Source organism: Panicum virgatum, chromosome 9N (genome assembly GCF_016808335.1).
Source record: "Panicum virgatum strain AP13 chromosome 9N, P.virgatum_v5, whole genome shotgun sequence".
NCBI lineage: Eukaryota > Viridiplantae > Streptophyta > Magnoliopsida > Poales > Poaceae > Panicum > Panicum virgatum.
The window spans coordinates 70,297,476-70,314,200 of NC_053153.1; the positions used below are offsets into that span (position 1 = coordinate 70,297,476).

General features: G+C 49.0%; 1 protein-coding gene and 1 long non-coding RNA gene across 2 annotated transcripts; both read left to right on the forward strand.

Moving 5' to 3' along the window:
* Window positions 1–9,860: 9,860 nt before the first annotated feature.
* On the forward strand, window positions 9,861–12,090 carry LOC120692891. Its single transcript, XM_039976281.1, has one exon. The coding sequence runs from the start codon at window positions 10,356–10,358 to the stop codon at window positions 11,667–11,669; it is 1,314 nt and encodes a 437-aa protein (XP_039832215.1). The 5' UTR covers window positions 9,861–10,355; the 3' UTR covers window positions 11,670–12,090.
* Window positions 12,091–12,426: 336 nt separating this feature from the next.
* LOC120693345 lies at window positions 12,427–14,105 on the forward strand. Its single transcript, XR_005682969.1, has 2 exons — window positions 12,427–12,814; window positions 12,899–14,105. It is a non-coding gene; the product is annotated as an uncharacterized LOC120693345 (long non-coding RNA).
* Window positions 14,106–16,725: the final 2,620 nt, after the last annotated feature.

Consider the following 16,725-nt stretch of genomic DNA (forward strand, 5'->3'; position numbering starts at 1 on the left):
ATGTTCCCCGTAACTTGGGTGGGAAAAATTTTCTGATCACTCCCATTGTCCTTCCAAGTCAAGGGATAGATGTCATACTTGGAATGAATTGATGAAGAAGCATGACGTTATCATCAATACCTCTTCTCGTATCCTTCAGTTCAACTCTTCAACGTATGGTTCTATGGATATTCATCTTTCCCGGCATGAAATTCCAACCACTGTCATATACCATCTTGAGGGGAAAATTCTAGAAATAATTCCGGTGGTTTGTGAATACCCCGATGTGTTTCCGGAGGACTTGCCGGGCATGCCTCCCGATCGGGATATTGAGTTTGTCATTGAGTTACAGCCTGGCACAGCGCCCATATCTCGAAGGCCATATAGAATGACTCCGAGTGAGTTAGCTGAATTAAAAATCCAGTCACAAGAGTTGCTGGATAAAGGTTTTATTCGACCGAGCACCTCACCTTGGGGTTGTCCGGCTCTGTTCGTAAAGAAGAAAGATCACGGGCTGAGGCTATGTGTGGATTACCGACCTCTGAATGCAGTCACCATCAAAAATAAATATCCACTTCCTCGTATTGATATTCTTTTTGATCAATTAGCTGGAGCGAAAGTATTCTCAAAAATAGATCTTCGATCCGGCTATCATCAAATCAAAATTAGACCGGCAGATATATCAAAAATAGCTTTCTCTACTCGTTATGGTCTTTACGAGTATTTGGTGATGTCTTTCGGATTAACCAATGCTCCCGCTTATTTCATGTACCTCATGAATTCGGTATTCATGCCGGAGTTAGACAAGTTCGTCGTGGTCTTCATTGATGATATCTTGATCTACACCAAGAATGAGGAAGAACATGCTCATCATCTTCGCATAGTACTTCAGCGTCTGAGAGAGCACCAACTATATGCCAAATTCAGCAAGTGTGATTTCTGGCTTAAGGAAGTTCCATTTCTAGGTCATGTCATATCTGCTGAAGGTATTTTCGTTGATCCCAGTAAAGTACAGGATGTACTCGATTGGGAAGCCCCAACTTCAGTTCCTGAAATCCGCAGTTTCTTGGGTTTAGCTGGGTATTATCGTCGGTTCATCCCAGAATTCTCCAAAATTATGAAGCCAATGACTGAACTTCTTAAGAAAGGTGCCAAGTTCTATTGGAGTAATCATTGTGAAGAAGCTTTCCAGAAATTGAAAACACTTCTCACATCAGCTCCAATCTTGGCCCAGCCTAATACTACAAAACCATTCGATGTTTATTGTGATGCCTCAGGCACATGACTTGGTTGTGTCTTGATGCAGGAGAACCGAGTGATTGCTTATGCTTCTCGATCACTTAAGAGGCATGAAGAAAACTATTCCACTCATGATCTTGAATTAGCAGCTGTGGTCCATGCACTGAAGATCTGGCGACACTATCTTCTGGGTACATTGTGCAACATCTATACTGACCACAAGAGTCTCAAATATCTCTTCACTCAAGCTGATCTGAACATGCGTCAAAGGAGATGGCTTGAGTTGATTAAAGATTATGAGCTCGAAGTGCATTATCATCCGGGAAAGGCAAATGTGGTTGCCGATGCACTAAGTCGCAAAGCTCACTGTCATTGCATTTCAGCTGTACAATTAAGCGAGTCTCTTTGCTATGAAATGGAAAAGCTGAATTTAAGCATAGTACCACATGACACATTGGCTCATCTAGAGCTTACTCATACTCTTCGTGATCTCATCATAGCGGCACAAAAGCAAGATAAAGGGGTGAAGGAAATTCAGAGAAGACTATTAGAAGGAGACCCTAAAGTGAATTGCTTCCACCAGGATACTGAGAATGTGTTATGGTTCAAGAACCGATTAGTGGAGCCTACAAATTTTGAGCTCAGAAAACATATTCTTGACGAAGCCCATACTTCACGGTTATCAATCCATCCGGGTAGTAATAAAATGTACCAAGACTTGAAACAACAATTTTGGTGGACTCGAATGAAAAGGGAAATAGCCAAATATGTGTCAGAGTGTGATATCTGTAGAAGAGTTAAGGCTAGTCATCTCAGACCAGCTGGAACTCTCCAGCCCTTGAATATTCTAGAATGGAAATGGGAAGATATAAGTATGGATTTCATCGTCGGCTTACCTCGAACTCAAAAGGGTTACGACTCTATTTGGGTTGTAGTGGATAGACTGACCAAGTCGGCACATTTCCTCCCAGTTAAGATGACATACTTGACTAAGCATTATGCGGAATTGTACATTAATCGCATACTTTGTTTGCATGGTGTGCCAAAGACCATCATTTTCGATCGAGGAACTCAGTTCGTTGCTCGCTTCTCGGAGCAATTACATGCTAGCTTCTGGGAGCAATTACATGCTAGCTTGGGCACCCATCTTATTCGCAGCTCTGCATATCATCCTCAAACAGACGGCCAAACGGAGAGGATAAATCAAATTTTGGAGGATATGCTCCGTGCCTGTGTCTTAGCCTATCCACAGAAATGGGATCAATGTTTGCCATTAGCTGAATTCTCTTATAACAATAGTTATCAAGAAAGCATCAAAATGGCACCATTTGAAGCATTATACGGTCGTCGATGCCGTACACCTCTCAATTGGTCTGAAACTAGGGAAAGAACTATTTTTGGACCCGACATGGTTCAAGAGGCCGAAGAACAAGTTCGTCTTATCCAAGCCAACTTAAAGATTGCACAGTCTCGACAAAAGGGCTATGCGGATAAAAGAAGGGATCCACTCGTCTTTAAAGTTGGTGTCCATGTCTATTTAAAAGTATCACCTTGGAAAGGCGTGCAAAGATTCGGAAAAAAAGGGAAGTTAGCTCCCCGCTACATCGGTCCATATCCAATTGTGGAAAGATGCGGTCCTGTGGCTTATCGGTTGGATCTTCCGGCAAACCTTTCTGCCATTCATAATATTTTCCATGTATCACAACTCAGAAAGTGCCTTAGAGTTCCGACTGAAGTTGTGGAAAGTGACTCGATTCAATTAGAGTCTGATCTCACTTATCCTGAGCATCCGATCAAGATTATTGATCGCAAGGATCGAGTTACTCGTCGCACCACCAACCGATTCTACAAAATTCAATGGAGCAATCACTTCGAAGAAGAAGCTACTTGGGAGAAAGAGGAATTTCTGAGATCCAAGTATCCGGACTTTTTAAACGCTCATCCAGGTACTTCATCTTTGAACTTTTCCGCCTGTTTAAATTCTCTCGTGTCTGAATCTCGGGACGAGATTCTTTTAAAGGGGGAAGGTTGTAACACCTCGGTGTTAATTTTATGCTAATCTCGTGTTTAATCACTAATCGTGGCTTAACCGCGTCATTATTGCTAATCGAGTTCGCATTGTAACTTTTGTTTAAGCTGTGTTTGACCCTGTTTTTCTCGATGATCCGAACCTCAAATCAACTTTCGCCCAAAACGAAAGTTGTAGATATTATTTTCCTCTACAACTTTTATTTTGGTCAAATTCCAAATTTCTATATGAAATTTGGAGTTTCAGCGGGTCAAACTTGAGTAAAAATCGTTCAACGAGTAATCAGTAGTCTCTAATGCTCCACTGTGCTCGCCACGGTGTCGCGCGCCGCCCATACCGGCGACTGTGGCCGGCGGCGAGCCTCCACGCGTCGGCCATCGCGCCCCGGCGCCGCTCTTCTCCTCGCACTGGCCCTGGAAGGTTCCCGTCCAGTCCATTCCTTTCCCTTCCTCGAGCTCGAGCTAGCAGAACCTAGCGAAGCCGCCGCCGCTCGTCGCACCGGCCAATCCTCGCCGCCGCAGCTCGATTCATCGCGCCCTAACTTCCCTAGCCTCGCCCCGGACCTCCTCCGCCCCTCCACGGGGTCGGCCGAGCCCCAACCCCGGTCGAATCGGCCCTGCGTCGCCCCGGCCGCCATTGCCGTTCACCGGAGCTCCGCCCCACTCGACGATCTCCTACCTCCGGCCCTCCTTCGCGCAAACCAATCCCTCGGTGAGCTTCCCCATGCCGCTCTCCTGCTCCCCGACCTCTTTTCCCCTAGTTTCCGGCGCTACCGCCGCCGCAGCGCCGCCGCGCCGCCGTGGCCGCGTCGCCACCGCCGTGCGCACGCCGCTGGACCTCCCTGCATGGGGCCGCGCGCCCCGAGGCCACCCGGCCGTGCTGAACCCCGCGCCGCCCCATTCCGCGACCGCCTTACGCTGCCGTAGCCGGAACGGCTCGGCGCCGCCGCAAGCCGCCGCCGCCGCTGGCCTGGTTGCGCCGCCACGCGCCCCGGGCCCGCCTGCCCGTCCCGGCCTGGGACCCCGCCGCAGCGCCGCCGGTCGGTCCCTGCCGGCGGGGAGCGCCGCCGCGGGCTGCCTGGCCGCGCGCGGCCGCGCGTGCGGGCGCAAAGCAGAGGAGGGGGCGGGCTGGGCTCACTGACGGGTGGGGCCCGGCTGTCAGCCCCACTTTTAATGTTTTTCATTTAGTTTTCGGCTAAAATTTCATAATTGCTTAGATGTTCACAGAAAAATGCGAAAAATGCCAAACAAATTTTGTTAGGTTTATAAAATCAAGATCTTCAGAAGAAAAATACTTGTGCATGGGAATTGTCAATTTTGCCCCTGCTAAAAATTCGGGGTGTGTTTAAGCTAGTTTAATCATTAACGGTTGTTCCGTTGCTCAAAAATTTATGAATTTTATCCAGTAAATTACTCTTTGTATGGGTAGTCTACTGGAAAATTTTCAAGTGGATAGCCTTTGTGCATGTTTGTGGATCTATTATTGCTTGTTTTCCTTTTCTAGGGCTAAAAGAAATGCTTTTCTATATCAAAAAATGTTGGTATTTTATTTATGCACTCCGTATCAGTAGTTTTTCATGATAGCAAAGTTGTGTTAATAGATCCCTGTGGCGTGTTAAGTTTTGATCTTTAATTAGTTCCTAGCTTCAATTTTATCATTTATTCTTGTGGTTAATTGATTATTGTTTCATGCATGTGTAACCTTAACAAAGCAAGCCTCTGTCTTAATCCATGCTATTCTAAGCAAGTTTAGTAGTTGTTGTTTTGAAGGAAAAACTTCAGGCTAAAACGAGTTGAACTTCTGAATCGCATTGCATCGCATCTTGAGCACTCATGCGACGCACTGTGTTCTAACTGTTGCATGGCATATTTTTATTCGTGTAGACACCGCGAACGAAGTCGCCTACGAGCTGATCGCCGAGCCGATCCAGGAGCCGCAAGCGGGAGAGCAGCAGGAGGACGCAGTCGAGCCCACTTCCGAAGAAGTTGCTAACCCCACTGACCTGCAAGGCAAGCCCCGGAGCATAACCATAATTTAATTATTCAATGTTTATTTAAGTATTTGTGCATTTAAGTTTTAGGATTTGTATGAAACCCTAGTTTGCATGTTCTCCCTAGGTACCTGTGAGTCCATACTAGTGTGCAGGTATCGTTAGCAATGCTTTGCTAAGTAGGATCTCGGTAAAAGTCGAGTGATTACTGTCACTCGCGAGTTTTAGGATCTTGATTCCTTAGTTATGGCTTTGAAATGAATTGTTGAGTAAAAAGAAATGGAGACCGGGCGGAAATGAGTTGGATTATTGGTATGGAATGGATGAAAAGAAATCTCCGCCTGTGACAATTGAGGACCGTACCGTCGTTGGCAGTGTTGATCGAGGATTGAACAGTACTAACCACATACCGGAAGTAGGAGGTAGTCGAAACCGGTAAGCTGTGTACCGCTTTACAACGGTAATTTGAATTCTGTCCTGCTACGCTGGGCGTGGGAGTTTGCGGGTGTTGGATAGGATGCCGCCTCCGGGTTCTCTGGGAGTTCACCGCGAGGGGCCCATCACCTGGGTTTTAGCAGGTGTGGTTCAGATGTCGTGGTAATGATGGAAACAGTTGACGCGCGTGGCCCGACGGGGCTTACATGTGTCGTGTTGGTTGGGTCCACCTTGCAAGGTTAAATCGGATCGATTCGCCGTGACTCGCGTATATGAGAGCCTTGGTCACTTTGTCACATCGTAGTAAAAATTTGAGTTGAGAATGGAAATTGAGCATACGAGTTGTGGTGGTGGTGCTCTGAAAGGATAATATGGTTAACCATGTTTGCTTAGTTGTGTAGGCAAACCTAGTTGTTACTTAATAAATCAAGCGGGGCTAAAATTTGGAAAATAAGGACACAACATTAGTAGCCCTTTTCGGCAAGATAAACCTCCAGAGCCAAAAAGCTTGCATGTCTAGGTATTGGGTTAAGTATACCCAGAGTCGGGTAAGCCTTGCTGAGTATTAGTATACTCAGGGTTGTTGTTGTAACTCTTCTGAGCAGGTTGTGTTCCCGCTGATTTCGAGGAGGTTTGTGTGTCCTGGATTGGACAACTGCTTCCTCCTGGGTGGACCGTTGAGTGGGCCCCGTCTTCCCCGTGAAGATCGGGCAGATTGGCGTCACATCGGTGGGTAGGATGTGGAGCTCACCTTGTATCGTCGTCGTGGTTACCGTATTGTATTTCGAACTCGGTTTTTAAACTTCCGCTGTGCTTTTGAACTCTGCCGTTTGTATTTAAACCTTTTATGTAAAACTCGTGTTGTAAATTAATTTAAGGTTTTCTGTATGCTTATATCACCTGTGCTCGTCTTCATACGGGTCTACTAGTGCAATTATGATCCTGGAGTACAGTAGTTTAATCGGGATTTTACCCGACAGCCAGTCAGGTTACACCGTTTTAAGTGCACAGTAACTTGATTAAGTATTAAGATGATGGTTAGTGTATTTAAGCCGGTTTAATTTGGACGGTGCTGCTACAGGCGGCCGGAGCAGGGCCCCAAGGGCCCGCGCCCGCAGCGCCAGGGGCGGCCCGGCGGCGCCAGAAGCTGCACCGCCAGATGCAGAAGCAGGGGAGAAAAGGAGGGAAGGAGGAGAGGGAAGGGAAGGCTGGCGGCGGTGGCAGCCGGCCAGCCATGAAGGCGGCGGCGGCTGGAGAAGGAAGAGAGGATCTAGGCAAATGATACCATGTAGGAGAGAATAATGGATGTATTCCTCCAAACCCTAGAATGGTGGGATATATAGTTCCTATACATGGGCCTCTATACATGGGCTCACATATACACCAACATCTAGAAGACTAGAACAAAAAAAATGTCAAGAACCTTAGGACTTCATTTTGGAGCTAGAACTCTGCCAAATAGGGCCGCAATTTTCTTGAAAGATATTTCGGCAACTAGCAACAGCTTCAGTAAATTCGTTGAGAGCAGGTTAGTTACTCTTGACTATTCCCTGCTCATCATGTTGGACAATCTCATTTTCAGAGAACTTAAGGCTTTTCTTTTGGTGTACCCTATTAATCATCATGAAAGAAATGTACTACCTAAAAATATAGTTGGTGGCTTCCTCTTTAAACTTTGTTCAACCTCACAACCTTTTCTTTATTGATGCAGTAGGGTCATTTCAAATTGCAAATCCAACCACAGATTTATGTGCAAATTTATTTGCTTGAACACCTATAGTTCTTATGTTTTGATATTGGCTTGCTGGAATTTGGATATGTGCAATAAATTATGTTGTACAATGGGCTCATTGTACTTTTACCATAGCGTACGAAATAGCATAATTCAAGTCTCATGCTCATTAATTCCACCCGGACCAAAAAAGAAAGTCCTATTCATTCCAAATGGCAGCTTTCGTCCATATTAAAAGCTTCATTTCATAATGTCACCATGAAAATTGTATCTGTGACATTAGATTAGTATGCATGTTCTTTAGGAATGTTAGGTAGGGTGCTTGTGTCCAAATAACTTATCAGATATAATGCAAAGAAAGAGACAACAGCGAGCATGTAGGCCTTATGTGATGAGCAACCTGCTTTCTTATTTAAGTAAAGAATTTTGTAAGCACCCTTTTGTCCTTCTTTCAGCTTCAGGCACTCAGCATCAGAGAAACAATGCATGATATCATGTTAGTTAATTTTGTTCTGTCAGCACCAGGGTATGATGCTGTGAATCGTTGACTGACTTATCTTAAATGGTCATGGTCATATGTGATGCACTAATACTCTCTCTTTTTCTATCCACCTTGGGAAACATCTTCAATATTTTAGCTCAAAGATGTTGCTGCAAGATGCCGAATTTATACAATTCCATTTTTCCTTTTAGACTTGGCACACATATTTTATCTTTGTAAATATCTTGAGACTTCACATATAACTTTGATGATTATACTTGGACAGTAGAAATGCAGTGTTCCAAATAGGTTTCTTAGTCATATATAGCAAATGTGGTTAGTGTTGTTGTAGCACGCCATAAGCTAGGGTTCGCTTGAAGTGCGTTGCATTGCTGGTATATTGGAGGCACACCATAGGAAACAGTTCAATTATAAAGGTTTCGAGGAGTTATCCTTTTCCAAATGGGGATCTTTATAGACTGTAGATTCTCGTGTGCCTTGTTGATTAATTGTTACGAACTGAAGTTATGCTATTGCTACGTCTGGAGTTAAATGATTCTGAAGTTATGCTTGGCTGTGGTTGATGGTTGGTGCTGATTTATTACGAGAGAACAGTACCGCTGACTGGCCGGTAGCTGGTGGTTGGTGCTGATTTAGTATGAGAGGACAACACTGCTGGCCGGTTGGCTGACAAGTCAAATGAACACAACTTCCTGTCACTAATGCTTGGCCTGGTCGCTACTGTTGTTGTGTCATGATGAAGGGCCGGGAATCAGTGTCTAGGCGTCCAGCGTCTCCAGAAAGTGCTGTGTGTTGTGCCTTTGTGCATGGGCAACGTCGTGAGTTGTAACATAGAGCATTGGCCAAAACCTCTTCTTTTTTCTTTGGGTATGTCTGTGAGTCTGTCTGTGTGGCTTAGATGCTCTTCTTGGTTGGCTCGCAACTTTTGTTGTTTCATGATGAGGTCCGGGAATCACATTGTCTGGTGTCTTCTTGGATGACTGTTTCTGCATGGGCTTGAATGGCTTCCTTTTGGTTCAGAACATGGCGAATCGTACCACAAAGCATTGGGCAAAAAAAAAACATCCGAACATCTCATCCAGGAAAAAAAAAGGATAAAGTTGTACGTAACCCAGCACGGCAAAGTGAACATCGAATCTCAAGTAGGTAATCTCAAGAACCCCGGTCTGTCCCTGTGAGCCGGAGCTCATCATTCGCACCTTGTGTACGACTCGGATTCGAGATGTACTCCACTCCACAGCTAGCTCGCGAGTCTCGGATCCCATATGCTCGAGCACAACGTACGCTGATGCTGATGATTACGCAGCGCTGCCAACGAGCCTTCTTCCCATCCGTTTAGCTGCGTATAGAAGGCACGTCCGCGTGGTGAGGGTCCTCGAGGCGTACGTATTCTACGGCAAAAATACAGCTCGTTTCGGCTTCCCGTCCGTTTCGTGCTCGTTTCGCCGTGGCGGCATCATGAGGGGGGAGCGCACGGGCCACGGGGCCAGGCAGGCGTAGCTAGCCAAGCCATGGGATCTCTGCGGCGCGCTGCGCGGGTCAGACTGCCGCTGCACGTTTGCCTTGTTCGGGAGCGCGGCATGGACAGTGGCATCTTGTCCCACCCGCTGTCTCCCCCTGCGTGCTGCCGCATGCGTGCCCCCCGCGGCTGGCGAGGCGACGACCGGCGAGGCCGTTGGGCAGAGCAACCAGCCGTTTTTATCTCGGCAATGAATAATGGAGTCGGTGGGTCAGCGAGACGTGACATGATGAGCCATGGAGATCGATCGATCGATCGGTGTGGAGACAGACGCGCGCAGGTGAGGCGCGTCGACAATGATGATGGCTCCCTCCAAGCTTACACGCTCCAATCCATGTCCCCGGCCCACCGGCGGGCGGCGGCACAGCGAGATGAGGCGCGGCGTCAACCTCCGCCCTTCAAGCTACTGTAGCAGCCTAGCACTCCCGATTGATCGATCGGTGGCTTGTCCACATCCACCATCCTTCTCTCCCCTGCCTTCACAAGTCTACCGGTGCAAGGTGCATGGCTCCTTCTCTCCCCCGCCTGTGCACCGGTGCATGGCTCTGGCCGACTAGCGCTATCACGGCCCACACCAGAAGCAAGAAGGAGCTGCGTGCTTTGCCGTTCCTGCGTGTATACACGGCACAACCGCACACCCTCCCTGTCGCTGTCGCCGCCGGATCGCCTTTTGCCTTCGGCTTCAGTCCGTACTTCACCAGCGCACCGTCCACCACGTCGGCACGTTCTCTTCTCGGCCTTTTCACCCTCCCCTTTCCACCTCCGTCCTTCGATCACTTCATTCCCGGCTTGGAGCTTGCTTCCTCCGCTCACCTGTCAGAGTATTCCTTCCTTTTATGGTCCTCAGCTTCTCATTGCGTTGCGCGGACATGATCTGAGTGGAGGCCGTGAGGGCTGGGCAAGCTAGGTTCTGGTGATCAGGGATCGGAGATGGCGGGCGGCGGCGGCGGAAGCTCGCTGCTGCGCGGCTTCCTGTCGCTCTTCTTCCTCCTCTTCCTCCACATTGGCCACGCCGGCTGCTGCTTCTCTCCGGGGGCTGCCGCGCCGGCGCGGGAGGAGGACGAAGCGGCGGACGCGGAAGACGGTGGGAAGGTGGGAGGCGGCGGCGGGAGCAACAAGAGGAGGAAGATATCGCCGTTGATTTTCTCGCCGGCAGCGTCGTCCTCTGCCGTTACCAACGGTAGTGCCAGAGCCCGGCGCGGGCACGCGTCGTCGGTCGCCGCCAGCCTCCGGTTCTACCTCCACCGAATTTTCTCTTCATCCGGGGCCAAGGATGGCGCCGTTGCGGGCAGGGAGGAGCAGGCGGCGGCCACCACCGTGTCCTCGCCGCTCGCGCAGTCCCTGGCGCCTCAGGCTTCGGCGTCGGTGGTGCTGTCGACGCCGTCATCGCCGTGCGCGTCGTCGCCGTTCATGTCGCCGCTCTCGGTGCGCTTCCTCAGCGCCACCCCCGTGCCGTCCTCGCCGCAGAAACTGCTGCAGGCGAACAGGCAGTCGTCACAGTCGTTCGCCGCCCGCGGCGACGTGTTCCCCTGCAAGGTGTGCGGCGAGGTGCTGGGCAGGCCGCAGCTGCTTGAGCTCCACCAGGCGATGAAGCACTCCCTGTCGGAGCTCACCCACCTCGACTCCAGCATGAACATCATCCGCATGATCTTCCTCGCCGGGTGGAAGCCCGCCGCGTCCGGCGCCGCTGAGGCCCCCGCCGTCCGCCGCATCCTCAGGATCCACCACAACCCCCGCGCGCTCGCCCGCTTCGAGGAGTACCGCGACCTCGTCCGCGCGCGCGCCGCCCGGCGCCGCGGCGAGGGCGGCGCCGCCGTCGTGGAGGAGCGGTGCGTCGCGGACGGGAACGAGCGCCTGCGCTTCCACTGCTCCACCATGCTCTGCTCCCTGGGCGGCGGCGGCGTGTGCGGGAGCCCCTACTGCTGCGTGTGCAGCACCCTGCGGCACGGCTTCGCGGGGAAGCAGGCCGACGTGGACGGCATCGCCACCTACGCCTCCGCGTGGGCCGCGCACGCCTCCCTCCCCGAGGACGTCGAGCGCGAGTTCGCGTTCCTCCAGGTGCGCCGCGCCATGCTGGTGTGCCGCGTCGTGGCGGGGCGCGTCGGCCGCGGCGCCGCGGACGACAAGGTGGCCTACGACTCCATGGTGCCCGCGCGCGCCGGCGCCGGCGGCGACGACGTCGAGCTGCTGGTGTTCAACCCCAGAGCCGTGCTCCCGTGCTTCGTCATCCTCTACAGCAGCTAGCCAGTAGCCAGGACGATGGCCAGGCCACGACGCGGCCAGCCTGCACGATGTACTAGTGTATAGCCTTTTCGCGGCTCCTTTGCCCCATTGCCAGTTCGGTGTCCCCGCCGCTATGGTCACTCGCCGCGGCGCGGCGTGGGCGCGGTCGTGGGGAGGCTCGCGCGCCTGTCCCGGAGCTCTGGATCTCCTGGTTGGACCGTGCAATCGGCAGTGGCCGATGCCGTCATCTAATTTGCCGGATCCGATCGAGGTTGGGAATGATACGGAGTTGAGCGACCCTACCATGCGGATGCGACGCGCCAGAGTCATGTATAGTGGTGTGGTTGGCATGTTTGTGTGGCTGCTACTGTTGTTGGGTCCCCTGTCAACTGTTTTGCTACATGGTCTAGTTGTCTATGCATAATTATCCTGGCTTCTCATCCGGTTGATTAAAACCTGCTGGTGTTTGCTCTCCTCGGGAGAAAGAGGGACGCGTGTCGCCTAGCCTGAGCTCTGGTCATTTTACAGAAAAAACCCTCCTATTTTTATGAATCACAACAAAACCCAGATCGTCTAGACTGCACAGTAACCACGTTCTTAATTTTCCTATGAAGGTCCTCGGACTAATATTTATTTCGACACAAAGAAGAAAAAATTCCAACATTCTATCATTTTTGCAAACACCCCCTTGGAAGGCATTTTTCATCTACCCCTCCCGCGCGGACCTGAACCCTACCCCTCTCCCTCCTCCCCGCCGCCGCCCACTCTCTCCCTCCCATCTCCTGCTCCTTGCCGCCGCCTCCCCTCCCTTCTCCCTCTCCTGCTCCCCAACAGCGCCTCTCTCTCTCTCTCTCCTGGTGCCTTCTTCCTGGCGGCGCCCCTCACCCCTCCGCGCGGCACGGGACGACGTGGATCCGGCGGGCTTGCTCGTGGCGTGGCTGGCAGCGGCTGCGTGCGGGAGACAGGCGCGGCTAGCAGTGACTGCGCTGCGCACGCGAGGGGGAGAATGCTCGGGGGAGGCGCGACGACCTCTTCTGTGTTCCTCCCCATGAAGACCCGCGCCGAGCATTGGCCAAGTGGGCTCTGTGCCTCCGGCACCCACCACTCCAGGAGAGCCTCCGTCTCCGGATCCGCGTCGAGGCATCCTCAGTGACAGCAAGGCCAAGGTACGTCCGGGCCTTCCTTTCCTCCCTCCTTCCCCTTGGGTAGCAACGCCATTACCTAATGCTTCTCTCTCTTTGTTGCGGCAGGAAAGGGGATTTCTCTTGATTAAATCCGTCCTCTACTCAGGCAAGTTATTGATCGGAAATGTTCCCTACCTCCCTTCCTGTCTCCTTGCAGCAGGAAGGGGGATTTCGTTTTGATTGGATTCATTCTCTCCCTGAAAAAAATAATAGATCTGAAAATTTCTTCATTGTGGATGTAGGCTGCTCATCGATCTTGGACTTAGGTGTTAATTTGTTGTAAAAAAAATTGAAGCTCTAACCTTGTATATGCCAAACTGATTTATTCAGCGCATTAGATTTTTCCTGATGTTTAATTTTTTTCCTTGAAAATTTAGATACATATTTTGCACTCTTCTGGGTCACGTAGATTGATTGCAGGAGCTTAAATGGAGGAAATTGTTAATGTCTTTTTGTGCTGCGGCTGCATACGCAGTTTATGTACTGTGATCAAATTGATCGGTCAACAATAAAATCAATATGGTCAACAATGTGTTCAAATAATATATTAGTCTGTTTAAATATGATATTAGTATCTAGGTTGATATGATGTGGAAAAATACATTGTTTATACACATAACAGAGTCCTCATCCCTCGCCTACACTCACTATCGGCCCAAAGACAAGTGCCCCTTCCTCCCTTATCTACCTACTCTGTGCATCTGTCTGGTTCAGAGCCTCCTCAATCCCACTCCTGTTCCATCTGTCTGGTTCAGAGCCTCCTCAATCCCACTCCCCTTCCAAACACTTGGGCTGCTGTTTCCTCTCTTTGCTCCTCTAGCCTACCATTCCCCCGTGTAGATTAGCAAGCCCTCACCCTTTGCTTCCACTTTTGATCTTTGTGTCTGCTTTTGTTTTGGCCTGATCTTAAGATTTTTCCTTTGCCTGTAGAGTTGCTGCACATGAGATGGTGTTTGTGACCTGTGAGAAGGAAGGTGCCATAACTAGGAACAATTACTTGTGTTTCTTGTCATCGTTTTCAGATGTTTTTCCTATGATTTGCCCACCAAAAAATAGCATATTTTTCTGTTTAGAGGCCTCCTATCTTTGATCTTGTGAACTGTATCTTTTACTTCAGATTGTACTTTTCCTTGTGCGTGCGGGAAGGATTGTGAATCGGAGCAAAAAGATTAAAATTTTTCCATGTTGCTTTACTTTGATTCTTCGCTGAATCAAGCTCTTTTTTCATTCACTGAGTTTGCGCTTTCATAATCCAGAGTCTTGGTTTAGAGAACTGTGATTGGTATGAATTTTCATCTCATTTGTGCTTTAGTTCGACAAGATCCTTTGCTTTAGCTTCACATGTACATTAGTAAAAAAAAAGGTGACTTGGATATATCTTATTGAGGTATGGCTACTTATTAAGGCCTGCATTTTCTTTGATCGCTTGCTCCATTCTTTTCTTCTTTCTAATATCGTATCTAGGGTATCATTTAGCCTCTCCATCCTGGATCAAGTTCCCCTTTCCTTCACTATGTTTGCACTTTAATGGTTGATAGTCTTAGATTTCCATATTTGGGGTTTTAGGTGCTGCATTTCTATTTATTTGTCTGTAGTATTTGTACTCAAGCTAGACATCGTTGTGTGGACAGAGTTACTCATTCTGAAAACATAGTGCCATATGCCTTAGATATTTGTACTCAAGCTAGACATCATTTTGTGGACAGAGTTACACATCGTTGGTGCTAGGTAGCTTTAGAATAAAGCTGTTTCTACTTGATTTTGTGTTTATATATGAAGGGAAACGGGTAGGCTACGCTAGCATCACTACCGCATAAACCCAAGATACTTGCGAGTAGAAGATCATAGATCGTTACCACTAGACGCGCAGCGCAGCGGAAGAAGTCGCGCGTCGATGTAGAGGAAGTAGTCGATCACGTCCCACGAACCGAGCTCCTCGTACTTGATCCCAGCAGCCGATCAGCGCAGCAGTCGCAGCAGCGCCTCCACGGAGTCCACACGTACGGGGATGAAACGCCGGGCGTCGGTGTGCTAGCACCGCACGCACGGCAAGGGCGGCGGCCGAGAGAGAGGGAGGGGCGGCGGCTAGTGAGGTGGCGCGGCTCAGGTCATCGCCCCCCTAGCCCCTCCCTCATATATATAGGGCGTACTAATGGGCTTCTATCTCATAGGCCCATTAGTAACCCTAATCCCTCTTGGATCAATATCCACTTGGGCCTTTAAACCGTATTGTGATGATGGACTCTTGGGCATATCACCAACAATCTCCCACTTGCACTAGAGACAATCATACATGCAAGCTTTCCAACATTCCAAAACCCTTAAGTGTGTGACCCGTTAGGTTCATGTGTAGGTGGTCGTGATCGGAAATCATTTCCGAATCACAAGTCAATAGCGGCACCTAGCAGGGCATAGTGACTCACAAATACACATAAAGACCATATCGGCCGAACCATAGATATACTCATACACCGATCCCTTTGCCACACGATATCAGTCAAGCTCAAAGCGAGATGCGTGCCACCTTTGTGATAGCTCGACCATTCTCTCGATCTAATAGTGGATTCTATTCATAACTAACCTTTAGTCATCATGATTAACTCTTTAATCACTTTGGCATGGCCATGCACTTTCAAATCCAACTATCTCGAGGGGCCCAGAGATATCTCTCCCGTTATCTAGGAGGGGCAAATTCCATCTTGATCCGCTCACATCCCATTCCATGTTTCATGACATACCTGTAAGCTGCTTTTGTAACTACCCAGTCACGGAGTAGCGTTTAGCAGCCCCAAGATGCACCACTACACACAGTGAGAAACAATGGCGATCTCAGGTCTAAGGATTCAGTAGGTATAACACTCAAGAACAACTGATGGCACATACAAAATAACAATCCCAACATTGTCTTGGCGTGGGTCAATCCAACACCATGTTCACCAACATGTGTCCACATCATTAATCCGATATCTCCATATCCATGATCCGTGAAACATGATCATCAATTAATGCATGTGCTAGTCTCAACGTCGTTATTGCCCCCACACAACGACATAAACTAGGGATAATTTAGAATCATATCATTTTCAACAAAGAGTTTCACGAACAAGTCACATACTTGATAATCAATGTAAAATAATCATCCATGGAACAAATAACAATTATTTATCATTACATAAACATACTCATGACACAAAATCTCCCACGCACACTAGAATCACTGATGTAAGTATCTAATACCCATAGATCTCATGTGCGCCTCATGCTTTGGTTGTGGGAGAGGCTTCGTCAACGGATCAGCAACGTTTGAATCCGTGTGCACCTTGCAAACCTTCACATCACCTCTCTCAACAAAGTTACGGATGAGGTGATACTTTCGCAGTATATAGTCTGGACTTCTTAGTTGTTCTAGGCTCCTTTGCTAGTGCAACGGCACCACTATTATCACAATAGAGGTCCACTGGACTGGACGCACTAGGAACAACACCCAAGTCAGAAACAAACTTTCTGATCCAAACAGCTTCTTTTGCAGCTTCGGAAGCTGCAATATACTCGGCCTCTGTCGTCGAATCAGCCACCGTATCTTGCTTGGAACTCTTCCAGCTCACTGCCCCACCATTGAGGCAGAAAACAAAACCGGATTGCGATTTGGAGTTATCTTTGTCTGTTTGAAAACTAGCATCGGTGTAACCCTTTACAAGGAGCTCATCTTCGCCTCCAAATATTAGGAACATATTCCTTAGTTCTTCTCAAGTACTTAAGGATACTCTTTACAATTGTCCAGTGAGGTTCACCGAAATCTGACTGATACCTGCTCGTAACACTTAGAGCAAAGGAAACATCTGGGCGCGTGCAAAGCATAGCATACATGATCGACCCTATGGCTGAAGCATAAG